The 15988-nt window shown below is 37.4% G+C and overlaps 1 protein-coding gene across 2 annotated transcripts in view; it reads right to left on the bottom strand.

The window, feature by feature from the left end:
• Dhc98D (Dynein heavy chain at 89D) overlaps positions 1–15988 on the bottom strand; it is a 519777-nt gene that overhangs the window by 142767 nt on the left and 361022 nt on the right. For both annotated transcript variants that reach the window (XM_083131330.1, XM_083131320.1), the window contains one exon: positions 9662–9814. In XM_083131330.1, the coding sequence (XP_082987456.1) occupies positions 9662–9814 (153 nt within the window). The remainder of the gene's footprint in view (positions 1–9661; positions 9815–15988) is intronic.

The following is a 15988-nucleotide window of genomic DNA, read 5'->3' as shown; positions in this document are numbered from 1 at the left end:
AACCTTTCCAAAATTTCGTTTAGTCTAATTTGGAATGTAGCACTCACTCTAATCACAGCATGGTTGATATACAAATATCGCTTATTGGCCACACAGTTAATTGCTTTTAAACAAGTCCAACCCTCAGAAGCACTGGAACCCTCACAGGAAGTATTCCATACAATCATTGATTACTCAATAGTTATAATGATTTTAATATTAGTTCTTGTGTTTTTAATTTGGATAATCAAGAGATATAAGGAAAGTTGTTGCCAACACAAACCTAATCAGAAAGCCCCAACTGCTTCTACAAGTGTACTATTTCATAATGACAAGGTGCAACTGACACCCAAAACCCCCAAAACACCACGACCTCTACCACGTACGTTCACACCAGCGCATAACCCGATACACATGAGCATGACAGCATGACTAGCCGTGCTGACAATCTTAGTACATTCAATTATACCAATTAATGGCTTATCAATGAAAACCTTTGTCACCCCGGGAATTTATATGACAGAAATAGATCCCCCTATCTTATATACAACTTCTGTTCCTCTGCTGTACCGTTTACAGTACAATGCAGCCTTTACTGAGATTGTTGATTGGGAAAATTTACCCTTTTCTTTAGGAAATACCACGATTGCTACTGATCCCGCATTACAAGGGTGGAGTTATTTCTTAGCTTCCAAAACCCACATTCGCTCACTTTTCCTGAAGGATCCAGATATCAACAGAATCCAAACCAGAATACGGCAATTCCCTGCCGGTGACTGGATAGATATTAAGGAGCTTGCACTAAACATTCATCCCCAAATGCTAACTATGTTAATTTCCGCTTGTCAGAATAGGAAGATTCATCCTGCTCTGTTACCATTTCACATTCTGTTACAACATATTCAAGCTCTCACCAGTAAATTACGGAATTATAACTATACTCTAGCCATACCTTCTGATAACCTCGGACAGTATTACAACACACCTATACTCGAATGCACTATTGGGCCCACATATGCCCTCATTGCATTGAAAATACCGCTAATCCAACGACGTTCCACAATTAGGATATTTGATCTAAAACCCCTGCCCTTCCAGCATAACGATCAAATATGTCAAGTGCAAATAGTAAAGGATACAGTTATTTTCGATGAAATCGATCAAACCTATTTCGATCATTTATGTACCTTAACCACAGACACGTTATGCTTCATCTCTCCGATTAGGAATGTAGTTACTACAGAACACCAATGTGTTAGATCAATTATTAGCGAGAATGTACCTTCTGTCGTACGAAACTGTCCCCTACACTGTCACACTGACTCGATGGTTAATCTACCTGTATTACTAAATGTTTCCACTTATTTAGTACTCTCACCAATGGATGAAGAGATCAACGTGAAATGTGAAAGCATCTTATTTAGCTTCAAGAGGAACTCTCCCTATGGCACATTAGTTGTACAACTTGGTTGTCAATGTACACTCTGCGTCTTTTCTAGGTGTTATCAAGCACAATTTCCTTGCATTTTACCCAATCAGTCAAGAGCACAAATCTCTAATTTTATTCCTATCCACTGGATAAATTATCAATCCACAAACATCACTAACTATGAATGTACAACCGAATTAATTGACAAACCTGCATGCACCATGGTCAGTCATCAGACACAACACTTGAATGGAGACCCAATATCACTAGTTCCTACTCATGCCTGGTTGAGCATTATGACTGGTATAGTCTTCCTTATCATAGCATGGATCCTATACAAGGTCCATTGCAGAAAATCGAAGCCATTGAAACCCACCTCTGTTCCGGTGGGCATGAAAACAAATACCATGAGAGCTCCATCTTATGAAGCACCGAAATGTCCCATTTATGAAACTATTCTAGAATAAACTTCACTTTACTAATGACACATAAGTTTCAGAGTATGGACATCTTTATTCCCCAAGATGACCAGGGCCCGGGACAAGTCATCCCTGAGAGGACTTCCTTGACTCTACAAGAATCTTCAACTTGATGGACTCAACTACGGAGCACCACATTCTCCCCTTCGGCTGAGAACATCAACTATGACCTGCGCACTGCATCCAAGAGACCGCCGCGCAAGAACTACCATAAGTGAAGTGAAAAGGGATACCTATCTAAAGGACGTTACTAGCCAGACAAAAGGCCAATATATTATTGTAATTATATCAAATGTAGCTAGTACTTCAAAGACCATATCCATGATATTCATATATATATATATTTTCAATTTTAATTTTAGCTTTGACTGCCACATACATTATATACAGGGCATGTCAATACTTAGCTTAGATGGGGGCCATCTAAGATAAGGAGGGGCGTTATGTAACGTACAGCTCATTGTGCTGCATAAAAGGGCGTTGCCTCTAAGGAAGTGTAAAAAACAGAACTCAAGCAGGAAGTAAGGACTTACGTCACATACACTTGTCTCATCCTTGACGCGTGTGATAAAGACAAGGCCCTTCCTCCCCCCTTCTTCTTAGTCAAGGGCAAGGTTACCGTAAAGGCGACCAACAGGAAGTTGAGGTGGTTTAGTAAAAATAAACAAGGCCAAGACCTTGGCCCTGACGACAGGCCTCAAGGCATCCTAACCACAAGAAAACCTCCGTCAGGGTCAGAAAGGCCAAATGGACAGATTACGAAAATAGCCACAAGGTTGGGAGCACTAAGAGCTGGGTTGAGGACGAAGACAAGGTCGTATTGTGAATATATACTTCTTGCAAAAACGAGGTTCGGTGTCTGTGTCCTGCCGACTTGTGTGACGACGAGAGGCCGCCCTGCCTGACGCCGCTGCTATCTTGGAGGGTAAGACCCATTTTTACTAAGTGGTCTTTCCACTTAGAACTTGCCTATTAGCTATAATCAGGATATGGCCATGAAGCTAGCAATCAGTACTTAGGTACTATTGTGTAGGTCTTAGATAATAAACATATGTCATGACACGAAACAATGCCTTTTTAGTTGAAGAGTTAGTGTTAAGTTCTTAGTTATTAGAAACCCCACGCAATAGCGTTACAGAAGAAGTAGAAGGAAAAGGTGAAGACCCAGGGGAAATCTTCGTACTTCGACAACGAGGGAATTCTTAGGAGAAATTTGCCTACAGAAAAGTACAAAGAGAAGGGAAAAGGGAAAATATGGGCACCTACTTCTCTACGTTCGCAAATTCTCGTGTCGTTGCATGATAATGCATTCGCTTGTCATCCTGGGAGATTGAAAACGTTAATGAAGGTTAGGGAACAATACACTTGGATAGGCCTAACTAAAGACGTTATCCAGTATTGTAAGTCGTGCCAGCCATGCTGTGTATTAAAAGATGACAGGAATAAGCAAGATTTCATGTCAAGTAAGGAGGAAACTAAATTCAGGATGGAAGACGCCAAGAAGAAAGCTTGTGATAGGAAACGCCGCAAATGCACATTTCAGGTGGGGGATAAAGCTTGGCTTAACCCTTGGATGTATGTGTACACCCCACTGTCTGTTTATTTCCTGGTATTATAATAAAATCTAAATAAATAATTCTGATTTTCTGTGACATCTTACCATGCTATTTCACTTCAGCTATAGGAACATGTATAAATAAATTTCTTACAATTTATTTGAATTCATATTTTTAACGTTTTCTTAACAATACCCCTCCTTTCCATGCATTTTGACCCCAGCCTGAAAACAGCAGGAAAACATTCATAAAGGGAAATTGATTCTACATATTGTGTTCAATTATGACCAAACTAAACGCAATCATCTTAAGGTCAACCAACAACCCTGCCATGATTCACTGCAAAGTGCGCATGCGCAGATGTATTTGGCGTGGATCGAGGCCAACTGAGAGAAGTTGGGATGTTCCTGTTCGTGAGCTTTTTCTCAACAAATTCTCCAACCCGAAGTACAAAGCAACCTTTGGAGTAAATCTTTTCGAAGAAATCAGAAGACTGCTCTGATCTGATGACAAACATACTGGCGCTGCACGTCTGGAGACTGATCACATGGCTGCATTTCGAAATATAACTGGACACTTTTTATCAAAAACTGTCGCAGAATCATGGTACCCGGCGCCTTTCTTATGATTGAAGAACAGTTAGTGCCTTTCCGTGGGAGATGCAAGTTCGTGCAATACATGCCAAGTAAGCCTGAAAAATACGGCATCAAGATCTTCTGGTTGTGCGATGATGATAACTTTTACGCCAAAGACGGTCTAATCTACTTGAGACGACAACCAGGAGAGCCAGTTCAAAAGAACCTCGCCAGCAATGTCGTGAAGAAACTGTGCTACACATTCCGGAACTCTGGAAGAAATATCACAACTGACCAATTCTTCACAAGTCATTACTTGGCTAACGATCTCCTGTTACAAAATGTAACCATTGTTGGAACAGTAAAGATAAACAAACGTGAAATCCCACCTGCAATTACCAATATCAAGACAAGACAGCCTTGCACATCACAATTCGCCTTCCATGAAAATGAGACCCTGGTAAGCTACGTGCCGAAGAAAAACAAGAATGTCATTCTACTCAGCACCATGCATCATGACATACACATTGATGATGATGATTCTAAGAAGAAGCCAGAAATCATAAAGTTTTACAACCAAACAAAGAGTGGAGTAGACGCCATGGACAAACTGGTTCAAACATACACCTGCAGAAGACAGACACGTCGATGGCCAATGGCCCTCTTCTATAATGTAATTAATGTAGGCGTTCTCATTGCATACACATGCTACTTGTCACAGCATTCTGATTACCATTCAGGCGTCAGTCACAGACGCCGTATGTTCCTTATCGATTTCTCGAATGAGTTGATTCTTCCTCACATGTGGGGGAGGTGCCAAAGCTTGAACCTGAAGAAACCAGTAACCGAGGCAATGAAACTTTGCGGCATAGTAAGGCAGGCACGGAGACTGGAGGAGAGATCTTCAAAGAAAAGAGTAAGATGCCAGGTCTGCACAAGACAAGAGGACAGGAAGACGACAGAACGTTGCAGGAGATGTGGGAAACCTGTGTACAAGGTCCACAGCAGTGTGATTGTGGTGTGGTCAGAATGCGAGTGAGGTGTATTTAATTGCAATGAGAGGCCGGCACATTCTTCTTTTTATTTCTTTTTTATTATTATTTTTTTTTAAATTTATTTGTTCGAGATAAAATAATATTTAGTGCTGTATTGTGTTATCCCTAAAATACTGTTTCTCAGGTCAGCACTGAAGTTCTGATAATTGCGAGCGAAGTGTAACTATCATTAATATGTAGAACAGTGAATTGTCAATACATTGTTATTTTTTTGGGGGGGGCTTAAATAATAATAATAAAAGGGTAATTGTTTCCTATGTTATATTCAGAGAAATTATTGATCAATAAACCATATTAGCTGAACTATTTACTCTGTCGTACTTATTTCAATGCATAATTGCATTGGGGTCAAATTGACCCCACATATGTAAAGTTGTAAAAAAAAAGTGACATGCATCCGAGGGTTAAGGAACATCCTATCTCTGGTAAGGCCCGCAGAGTAACCAGTAAATTCTCGGGGAAGTCCTCTGGATCACACACAATTGTGGAGCAAACTTCGGCAAATACTTTCAAAATGAAACACAGCGGGGACGGAAGAATATTGAGAGCCAACAGTGACCAATTAAAGCCTTATTTTTCGCCACCTGACTTTGCAAGGAAAGTAGCCAAACCCAATTCAGCAAAGAGAGTGCACATAACTTCGGCAGGAGGAGCAAGACGAAGATATATCCCGGATGCGTTACAAGCTGAGAAATAGATTCTAGTCTAATTTCAAAAGGAGATTTTTTGTAAATATTGTACATAGGGATATATCTATATTTTCTTTATTCTATCTTTCACTTATTTTCTCTATCCCATACCTCATACAGTACTCATACAAAATTGTCGTTACGCAGTCTATTTCATCGCGAAAGTAAGACAAAGTTACTGCATATTCTTTTACCGTGTAATTTCGTCGAGAAGTCGCAGTTCGGTGGCGAGTAAACGCAGTTCTAGCACCAGGCATAGCACTGACATCTTCGGATGTAGAGCCAGTTCGATCCATTCATGTGGAAACCGGTCGAAGCGGTGACTTCCGATCTCAGCAGGAGCGCAGAGCAGTGGCGTTGCCGGGAGTCGAACCAGCAGCCTTGGTGACTTGGATGGATTTCCAGGAGACTGTCTCTTATTGATCCAGGAGGAAGGATGGAAGAGATGCTGAGTGGGTAAGAATCGACGTGAGTTAACCAGCTCCAGTGCTGAGGGAAGAACGCGGATCTCGAAGTACACTTGTGGACAATATTAGAGTGAACATTGACAGTCAGTGTCGTGTGATCTTCTAATGAAAGTGTGTTTGTAGTGAACAGAAACTGCAGACAAGTGCTTTGTGTATATTATTATTATTTTTCAAGGTTACAGAACTTTGATTTTTCTATCTTCAAGAAGGGGGACTATGTAATGTTTCGATCATTACTGGATCCTTTTTTTTTATGTTATAAATTGTGTATGGCTATGTATTCCTGTACTTTTGGGTTCTTGGCCGTTGGGGAGCGGTAAGTTTCCAGTAACGGTTTAGGTCATTGGCAGGGCCTATAAATAGGAAGGGCAGGGGAGCAGTCGGCCTCAGATGTTTGGCGGAGTACAGCAATGTAAGAGGTATCTTTTTCTCTGAGGGGAGCGGCTGGGCGAGCTTTCTTTCCATATTATGTGAACCGACGGCGGGGATGTTAACTTTCTTTCTTTTTATACACACACTTGCTCTTTTCATATTATTCCTATAGTTTATTTCATGTGGGAAACCGGGTACACAACACACATACCTTCAGCCACCTTTTTTGGTACTGAGGGTTATATTTTTTTTTTACTCGTGGAGCCAGTGGCTACACGAGTCTACACACTCTCTTCGGGAAGGCGGGACAGGGTACACCGGAATGTAATTTTGTGAATCACGGCCTATATATATCTAAAAGGAAATGGGCGTTAAGCTATAATTTGAAGAAGTACGTGTCTATTGCCTAAACTAGCATCCACAGAACTTCAGGTACTGCAAGTTTTGAACCTCGGGACAAGGATTCAAAAATGTATGGTAATGTAAATTGTGTATGTTTCTGAGAATCAGCTTAAAAGCACAAACTATACCGTTACATGTTCTATACTAAAGCTGCATAAAAATATAGGTTTTAATGATAGGTACATTTGATTAAATAGTAACTCGTCGTTTCTGTGATTGGTATTACATCTCTCTGCTCTTCCTATATACAGTGTGTCACAAAATAGTGTTTACACTCTTTGAACGTTAATAGCAGGAACACTAATAACAGCACGTATGAACTTTTTTTGGTGTCACATACCTTAAAGTTATAGATGTTCATTGGCAGCAATGCATCATCTGCAATGCTGTAGAACAGATCGACAGATTGAAAAGAAGCAGATATGGTTTCCACGGGAAGGGAAGCACAAGTAGTCTCAATTGAATGTTACATGTCAACCAGTGTCTGTGGCTTTGTGGCTTACACATCGTTCTTCAGTTTCTCCACAGGTAGAAATCTAATGGTGTTAAATCGGGAGATCTGGGTGGATATTCGACACTTCTTACGTTACTCGAAAGAAAAATTTCTCACTTCTGCAATGTTGTGCACACTAATGCCTACCGCCTGGCGGGCTGTAATGGAACTAAAAGCAACAGAATGCCTGCATGTGCTCACACACACTCAACGTAGACATTGCAGCTTCAAATACAAAAAGTGCAGTCAAGTCATCTTTAATAGTTTCTCTGTTATTAACGTTCAGAGTGTGTAAACACTATTTTGGAACACACTTGAAACGTCGATGATGATTTAGCACAAATACTGCCTCAAAATATCATCATCGTCGCTATATTATGTAGAAATTCCCCTCTGGAAAATTTCGCTTTCGCCGCAACTTCGATTTGTTGCCCTTTTCTTCGAGTTCCTCTTTCTCTTAATATAGTGCAGCACTCTATTAGCTTTATTTTCCTGTAGTTTACGGTTATTACAAGCATAAGAAAACAGTTTTTCTTTGTGACGTTTCAGGAGAACACACGCTCCTTTCATCAGACATTTATTTTAATTTTGACTAAAGATACAGTTATAACAATGGTTAGTAATTTTTTAAACAAAAAGAATCTGTTATATAATGGATGTTGTCAATGTTACATTGTTGTAATATAGCAACTTAACTGTGAAAAAAACAGTCTGTTTTATTTTTATTTCAGATTTTTTTAAAAATTATGAATCCAAAATATCATCAGGTAATTCAAATTCATCATTGTTTTCACAAAGTCTCTTGATATTTTCTGTTACATTAAATTTTAAAGATGGTGGCTTACTCCATTTGTGAAAAAGAAAACTCCATACTGGATCTATGTTACCATTTTCATTATTTAATTTATTCCAGTGTTCTGCAATGAACGAAGCTTCCCAGACATTCAACTCTGTGTTTCCCGTTAATCTTTTTAAAACCCTTCTCTTTTTAATCAAATGCTTCTCTTCGATGATATGAGTTGACAAACCTGTTCTTGGGTTTAGATTTATAATGTCCAAATCGTGTTCGTGCCATCTTATTGCCATTTTCCTTGAATGTAATAACCGTAAACTACAGGAAAATAATTCTATAATGCAAGCAATTCGTACATACAAGAAAAACTCTATTAGCTGGCGCCCTGTAGCGCTGCCGGCAAGAGAACACTTCTCGCTTGAAAGCAGTCACGCGTTATCATTCCTTCAGCTTACGCACCTCGACCTCATCGTACAGTTATGTGTTTATGTGTTGCAGCTGTTACATCCAGCTAGTCTAAGTGGACATGTTAAATTTTGTATGTAGAATGATTTTTCTTTGGGAGTAATGCCTTCGTTTACTTCTATTGTGCATTACGTGGTAAAAGGATTTTACATCAAACGAGAATGATTTTTGGAAGACATGGATAATTACTCGTAAAGTGAAGGACGTTTTTTGTCTCAAGAAGTCAGCAGTCTTTGCGGTGTTCGCCAGTATAGCTTCTTGTGCCAGGTAGAAGGAGCAGAAGAAATGTTCCGGAAGATGTTTAGCAGAAATTCCTAGAGAAGATCAATATAACGATCTAGAGAAGGAAGGACGGATGTTTGCTTTACCTAACTCGGTACATGCAAATCTTCTGCTTTTAAATATTTAAAAATAGACGACAACAAAATATGCTGGCTCAGTGGCCAAGAACTTTTGACTTTCGAAAGTTCCCAGGTTTGTGTCTTGTCCAGGCCATGGGGGGGGGGGGGGGGGTCTTCCTGAGAGTCTCCTCATCATCATCATGTTGGAATATGGCAATGATAACATATGAAATTAGTTTAAAGAGATGAAACAATGCATGAATAATGTTTGTTAGTAGCCTGTGAGCTAACATTTTTCGTAACTGTGATAGTCAGTGAATCTCTCACTTCTTCTCAGCATATAAAGTCTGTTCACACTTGTATAATCTTTTCCTTTCTGGGTGAGCTTATTAAATGTTCTTTTGACAGAACTGGGACTTTCATTGTATAATTTATCCAAACAAAATAATCTAACAACACATCACTTATCCTCATAATCAGAATTAGCGAAAAGAGACAGAAAATCAAAATTAAATAACAAAAATAAAAGTACAAATATAAGGCAACAAAATGTAAACAGTAATTACCTGCTCACACTCTTTCTCCAATTCATTCACACGATCCTGTTTGGGCTTCACTTCTTTATACACAGCGTAATAGCTTAATGCTGCAAGCAGGTATTTGTATAAGCCAAAGCCAGCTCTGCTTACAAACTGCATATTTTCCAGATTTCTACCTAGCTGTAGGGAAAAGAATAATCACATAAAAGACACCACAGAATAACCAACACACACAGTGTTAAAATGAATTAAAATTTATGGACAAGTCAGAACCGAGGATATTTTACACCTGCCATACAATGTAGGGTGTAACCCTAATACTCATGCCTAAAATTAAAATCAAGCTGTAGAGGGCCCCATGAGAAAACAAAAGTGCAAAGATATCAAAAGCTTTTACACACATATCGCCCTAAGAAGGCATGGAAAGTATAAAAAAAGACCAATGAAAAACCTGCTGTAGATAAAGACTTAAAAACACTATCTAAAACACTATCATCTCTCATGATTAATATCAAATTGCTAGGTCTGAAGTCAGTATACTCACATTCAAGAAGAATGTGTCTCACTTATAAAACAATGCCGCAAGACAAACAAATGCACAAAGAATGACTGTGAGTAAGGCAGGCATGATATCTATGAAGGTATATCAAAACACTTCTTCCTATTGACAGTAGTGGATGGTTAGGTTCAAGCTTCCCGCCTGCAAGGTTGTTCTAAAGTATGTTTGTATTTGCCCGTAAACAACTAACGTTGCTTAGCTGTGGTGTCCACTTTTTCTGATTTTGTTTTGGCATTTTCTCCCCCGTGTTTTTTCATTGGCCAATCAAAGGAGTGCTCCACATGACTTGGGGGGGGGGGGTCCAATGCGGTACTCAAGAGCATGTCTGGGGTGCCAAATTACGGAGGACTCCAAGGAGTCAAACACGTTTGGATCTTTGGAGGACAAATGGGGGGGGGGTAATCGGTAGGGGACACCAGTAGGAACCGTCGAAGAGATCGGGTTCGTAACCGCCAGGCTGAAAATGTCGACGAAAAGCTTCATTTGCAGCCTCCAGGGACTTACTTTGAAAAATTCGAAAATTCAAGATGGCGGATACATAATTTTGAGTTTTTCTTGTATGTACGCATTGCTTGCATGATACAATTATTTTCCTGTAGTTTACGGTTATTACAAGCATAAGAAAACAGTTTTTTCTTTGTGACGTTTCAGGAGAACACACGCTCCTTTCATCAGACATTTATTTTCATTTTGACTAAAGATACAGTTATAACAATGGTTAGTAATTTTTAAACAAAAAGAATCTGTTATATAATGGATGTTGTCAATGGTACATTGTTGTAATATAGCAACTTAACTGTGAAAAAAGCAGTCTTTTTTTTTTATTTTTTTATTTATTTATTTTTTTTTTTTTTTAAATTATGAATGCCAAATATCATCAGGTAATTCAAATTCATCATTGTTTTCACAAAGTCTCTTGATGTTTTCTGTTACATTAAATTTTAAAGATGGTGGCTTACTCCATTTGTGAAAAAGAAAACTCCACACTGGATTTATGTTACCATTTTCATTATTTAATTTATTCCAGTGTTCTTCTGCAATGAACGAGGCTTCCCAGACATTCAACTCTGTGTTTCCCGTTAATCTTTTTAAAACCCTTCTCTTTTTAATCAAATGCTTCTCTTCGATGATATGAGTTGACAAACCTGTTCTTGGGTTTAGATTTATAATGTCCAAATCATGTTCGTGCCATCTTATTGCCATTTTCCTTGCTGTTTGTCCCACATAGTCTTTTGAACATGAACAACTTATATTATATATTCCTGTGGTTTCCACATCTGGTAGCGAGTTTCTCATTTTGAATTCATTAAATGTACATTCCAAACTTCTTGGTGATTTAAAAACAATTTTGAAATTAAAACTTCTAAAAATTTTTGCAATTTTATGTGAGAATCCCTTGTGGAATGGAATGCACACAAATTTCTTTTCAACAGATTTTTCATCTTTGTCTGTATTTCTCTTTTCCTTTAGTTTTCTTGCAACTTGTTTTTTGATTTGGTTTATTCTGTTAGTGTGAAAGCCATTTTCTTTTGCTATATTAAAGAGCCTTTCTTCTTCATTTTTGATATCCTCATTATTAGAACATAGTCTTTGTGCTCTCAGGAAAAAATTTAAAAATATGTTATCCATTGTTATACGCGAATGTTCTGATTTGGCATGGATGTATTTTTCCCCCGCTAATTTTTTTCTATGGACTGATGTTTGAATTGTTGAGTCAGTTGTCTTAATTTGCAGATCAAGGAAAGAAATTACATTGTTATTCATGGGTTCGCAAGTGAATTTTATGCGACGATGTGATTCATTTAACGATTTAAATACGTCCATGATGGTGTTCTCATTTTTAGCAATAATTAGCACATCATCTACATATCTGATGTAGAGAATGATATCCGCACCTATCTCATTAACAATTGGAGATTCTATGTAATGAAGGAAAATGCTGGAGATGATTCCGGATACTGGGTTTCCCATTGATAGACCATTATTTTGCTGATAGATTTTGCCATCAAATATAAAGTAATTGTAATTTGCACATACAGTAAACCATCGAACCATTTCCCATGATTCTACTGGGTTAACCTTCATCTCAATAAGCCATCTGTGTAATGCATCTGTGGCATCTTCTATTGGGACACTAGGATATAAATTTTCAACATCAAAACTTGCAATATGATACTCACTATTCCAAACAATATTTTTTAGTTTCTGTTTCACTTCATATGCATTTTTAACACTGAATGGTGTTTGTTGTTTAATTGTAGCAAGTCTTTCAACTAAATATTTGGATAGTTTGTATGCAGGATGTGTGAAAGTTGCAATGATGGGTCGTATTGGAGTTCCCGGTTTGTGAGTTTTTGGTAGTCCAAAGGCAATCGGCAGGGTTGAATTTTTGACAATGAGTTTTTTCTTCATTTCTCTTGGTATCGTTATACTGCTTTCAATTACTTTCTTTACCTCATTTATTATTTTAGTTATAGGGTTTCGAGAGGTTTCTGTGAAATTGTTTAATTTGAAACATTCTTCCATTTTTTCTTTATAGTCTATAGTCTATAAAGAAAAAATGGAAGAATGTTTCAAATTAAACAATTTCACAGAAACCTCTCGAAACCCTATAACTAAAATAATAAATGAGGTAAAGAAAGTAATTGAAAGCAGTATAACGATACCAAGAGAAATGAAGAAAAAACTCATTGTCAAAAATTCAACCCTGCCGATTGCCTTTGGACTACCAAAAACTCACAAACCGGGAACTCCAATACGACCCATCATTGCAACTTTCACACATCCTGCATACAAACTATCCAAATATTTAGTTGAAAGACTTGCTACAATTAAACAACAAACACCATTCAGTGTTAAAAATGCATATGAAGTGAAACAGAAACTAAAAAATATTGTTTGGAATAGTGAGTATCATATTGCAAGTTTTGATGTTGAAAATTTATATCCTAGTGTCCCAATAGAAGATGCCACAGATGCATTACACAGATGGCTTATTGAGATGAAGGTTAACCCAGTAGAATCATGGGAAATGGTTCGATGGTTTACTGTATGTGCAAATTACAATTACTTTATATTTGATGGCAAAATCTATCAGCAAAATAATGGTCTATCAATGGGAAACCCAGTATCCGGAATCATCTCCAACATTTTCCTTCATTACATAGAATCTCCAATTGTTAATGAGATAGGTGCGGATATCATTCTCTACATCAGATATGTAGATGATGTGCTAATTATTGCTAAAAATGAGAACACCATCATGGACGTATTTAAATCGTTAAATGAATCACATCGTCGCATAAAATTCACTTGCGAACCCATGAATAACAATGTAATTTCTTTCCTTGATCTGCAAATTAAGACAACTGACTCAACAATTCAAACATCAGTCCATAGAAAAAAATTAGCGGGGGAAAAATACATCCATGCCAAATCAGAACATTCGCGTATAACAATGGATAACATATTTTTAAATTTTTTCCTGAGAGCACAAAGACTATGTTCTAATAATGAGGATATCAAAAATGAAGAAGAAAGGCTCTTTAATATAGCAAAAGAAAATGGCTTTCACACTAACAGAATAAACCAAATCAAAAAACAAGTTGCAAGAAAACTAAAGGAAGAGAGAAATACAGACAAAGATGAAAAATCTGTTGAAAAGAAATTTGTGTGCATTCCATTCCACAAGGGATTCTCACATAAAATTGCAAAAATTTTTAGAAGTTTTAATTTCAAAATTGTTTTTAAATCACCAAGAAGTTTGGAATGTACATTTAATGAATTCAAAATGAGAAACTCGCTACCAGATGTGGAAACCACAGGAATATATAATATAAGTTGTTCATGTTCAAAAGACTATGTGGGACAAACAGCAAGGAAAATGGCAATAAGATGGCACGAACATGATTTGGACATTATAAATCTAAACCCAAGAACAGGTTTGTCAACTCATATCATCGAAGAGAAGCATTTGATTAAAAAGAGAAGGGTTTTAAAAAGATTAACGGGAAACACAGAGTTGAATGTCTGGGAAGCCTCGTTCATTGCAGAAGAACACTGGAATAAATTAAATAATGAAAATGGTAACATAAATCCAGTGTGGAGTTTTCTTTTTCACAAATGGAGTAAGCCACCATCTTTAAAATTTAATGTAACAGAAAACATCAAGAGACTTTGTGAAAACAATGATGAATTTGAATTACCTGATGATATTTGGCATTCATAATTTAAAAAAAAAAAAAAAAAAAAAAAAAAAGACTGCTTTTTTCACAGTTAAGTTGCTATATTACAACAATGTACCATTGACAACATCCATTATATAACAGATTCTTTTTGTTTAAAAATTACTAACCATTGTTATAACTGTATCTTTAGTCAAAATGAAAATAAATGTCTGATGAAAGGAGCGTGTGTTCTCCTGAAATGTCACAAAGAAAAAACTGTTTTCTTATGCTTGTAATAACCGTAAACTACAGGAAAATAATCATAATTTTGAGGTAAGTTTTGATTCAGAAAATGCCTGGGCTGGTCGTTTAAATGCCCCTCCCAGAGCTGGTCGTGAATATGTTAACAGCAGTGTCTAATGTGGCATTTGGTGCAGACTGAAATTACGTGTCTCCGAACTGACTACAGAGGCACACCTCAGGGCCCATCTTCATATAAAATTCAGTAAAATTGAGACATTGCTGGTCTTCGGCCTCCAGGGTAGAGAGTGAGGCTCAAGATGGATTCTTATGAGGTGAGGGAAAGTCCAAAACAGGCAAAGGTGGAATAATTTGATGTATATGTAAACATGCATATAATCAATAGTTAAAAACCAGTATAAGTTTACAAACATCAATGCAAATATGATATATATTTAAAACATGTTTTAAGAACAACCACACTGTGTATTTTACCTTCATAATTCTGCTCTGAATTCAATGTGAAAGATTGCCTGATATTGGTTTTATGAGGTTTATTTTTCTTTCTTTGCTCTGCTCATTTATACAATGCATCTACCAACTTATTGAAAAAACACACAATAAAGAAATGAAGTACTGTACAACATACAGACTTCAGTTCACATAATATCGATCTAAGTAAAAAGTCTTACTAAGTAGTTTAATGCTTGCTAGCTAACTATGCACAACATTGGATTACAAATGCAGTAAAATTCAATAAGGACTTGTGGTACAAATTGTTTACATAAAAATATTTCAAACATATTCTTAAATACATTGTAGTTCCCTAGCCATGACAATAGATGCATGAAACATTCCCAAGATATCTTAAAGCAATTCAGCAAATTTTCTGACTGATAATGTAAAGCACAGTAGCTATTGGTGTGTCACAATTATCAATCTCATATATCCATAAATACACTCATGATCAAAAATTAAGGATAATGCTGAATCTTGTACAAAGAAATATTTGATGTGCACGTAGCAGCTTGAAATGATGTCCGGGTACTGTACCAAAGAACCTATGTTGACTATGACCTTGATTCAGTGTGTGTAAGCAGGCAAATGACTCACAGAAGCGAAACTGCTGACCAGAATACAGTGCTTATAGGAAGTGTGCAGTTGTGTTCGGTTGTGCTAATGGTGAGTGTGTGTGTGAAATGGCTCAACAAACACATATTGATGATGTAATGAGGGGAAGGATACTTGGGTGGCTAGAGGCAGGCCAAAGACAGCAGGTCGTATCACATGTGCTCCATGTGCCACAAAGTGTGATCCCACGATTATGGCAACGATTCCGACAGCCTGGAAACGTGTCTCGGCGCTACAGCAGTGGACGTCCACAGTGTA

This window comes from Lepisma saccharinum, chromosome 1 (genome assembly GCF_977018435.1).
Source record: "Lepisma saccharinum chromosome 1, izLepSacc3.1, whole genome shotgun sequence".
Taxonomy (NCBI): Eukaryota; Metazoa; Arthropoda; class Insecta; order Zygentoma; family Lepismatidae; genus Lepisma; species Lepisma saccharinum.
This window is presented reverse-complemented; position numbering and strand designations above follow the sequence as displayed.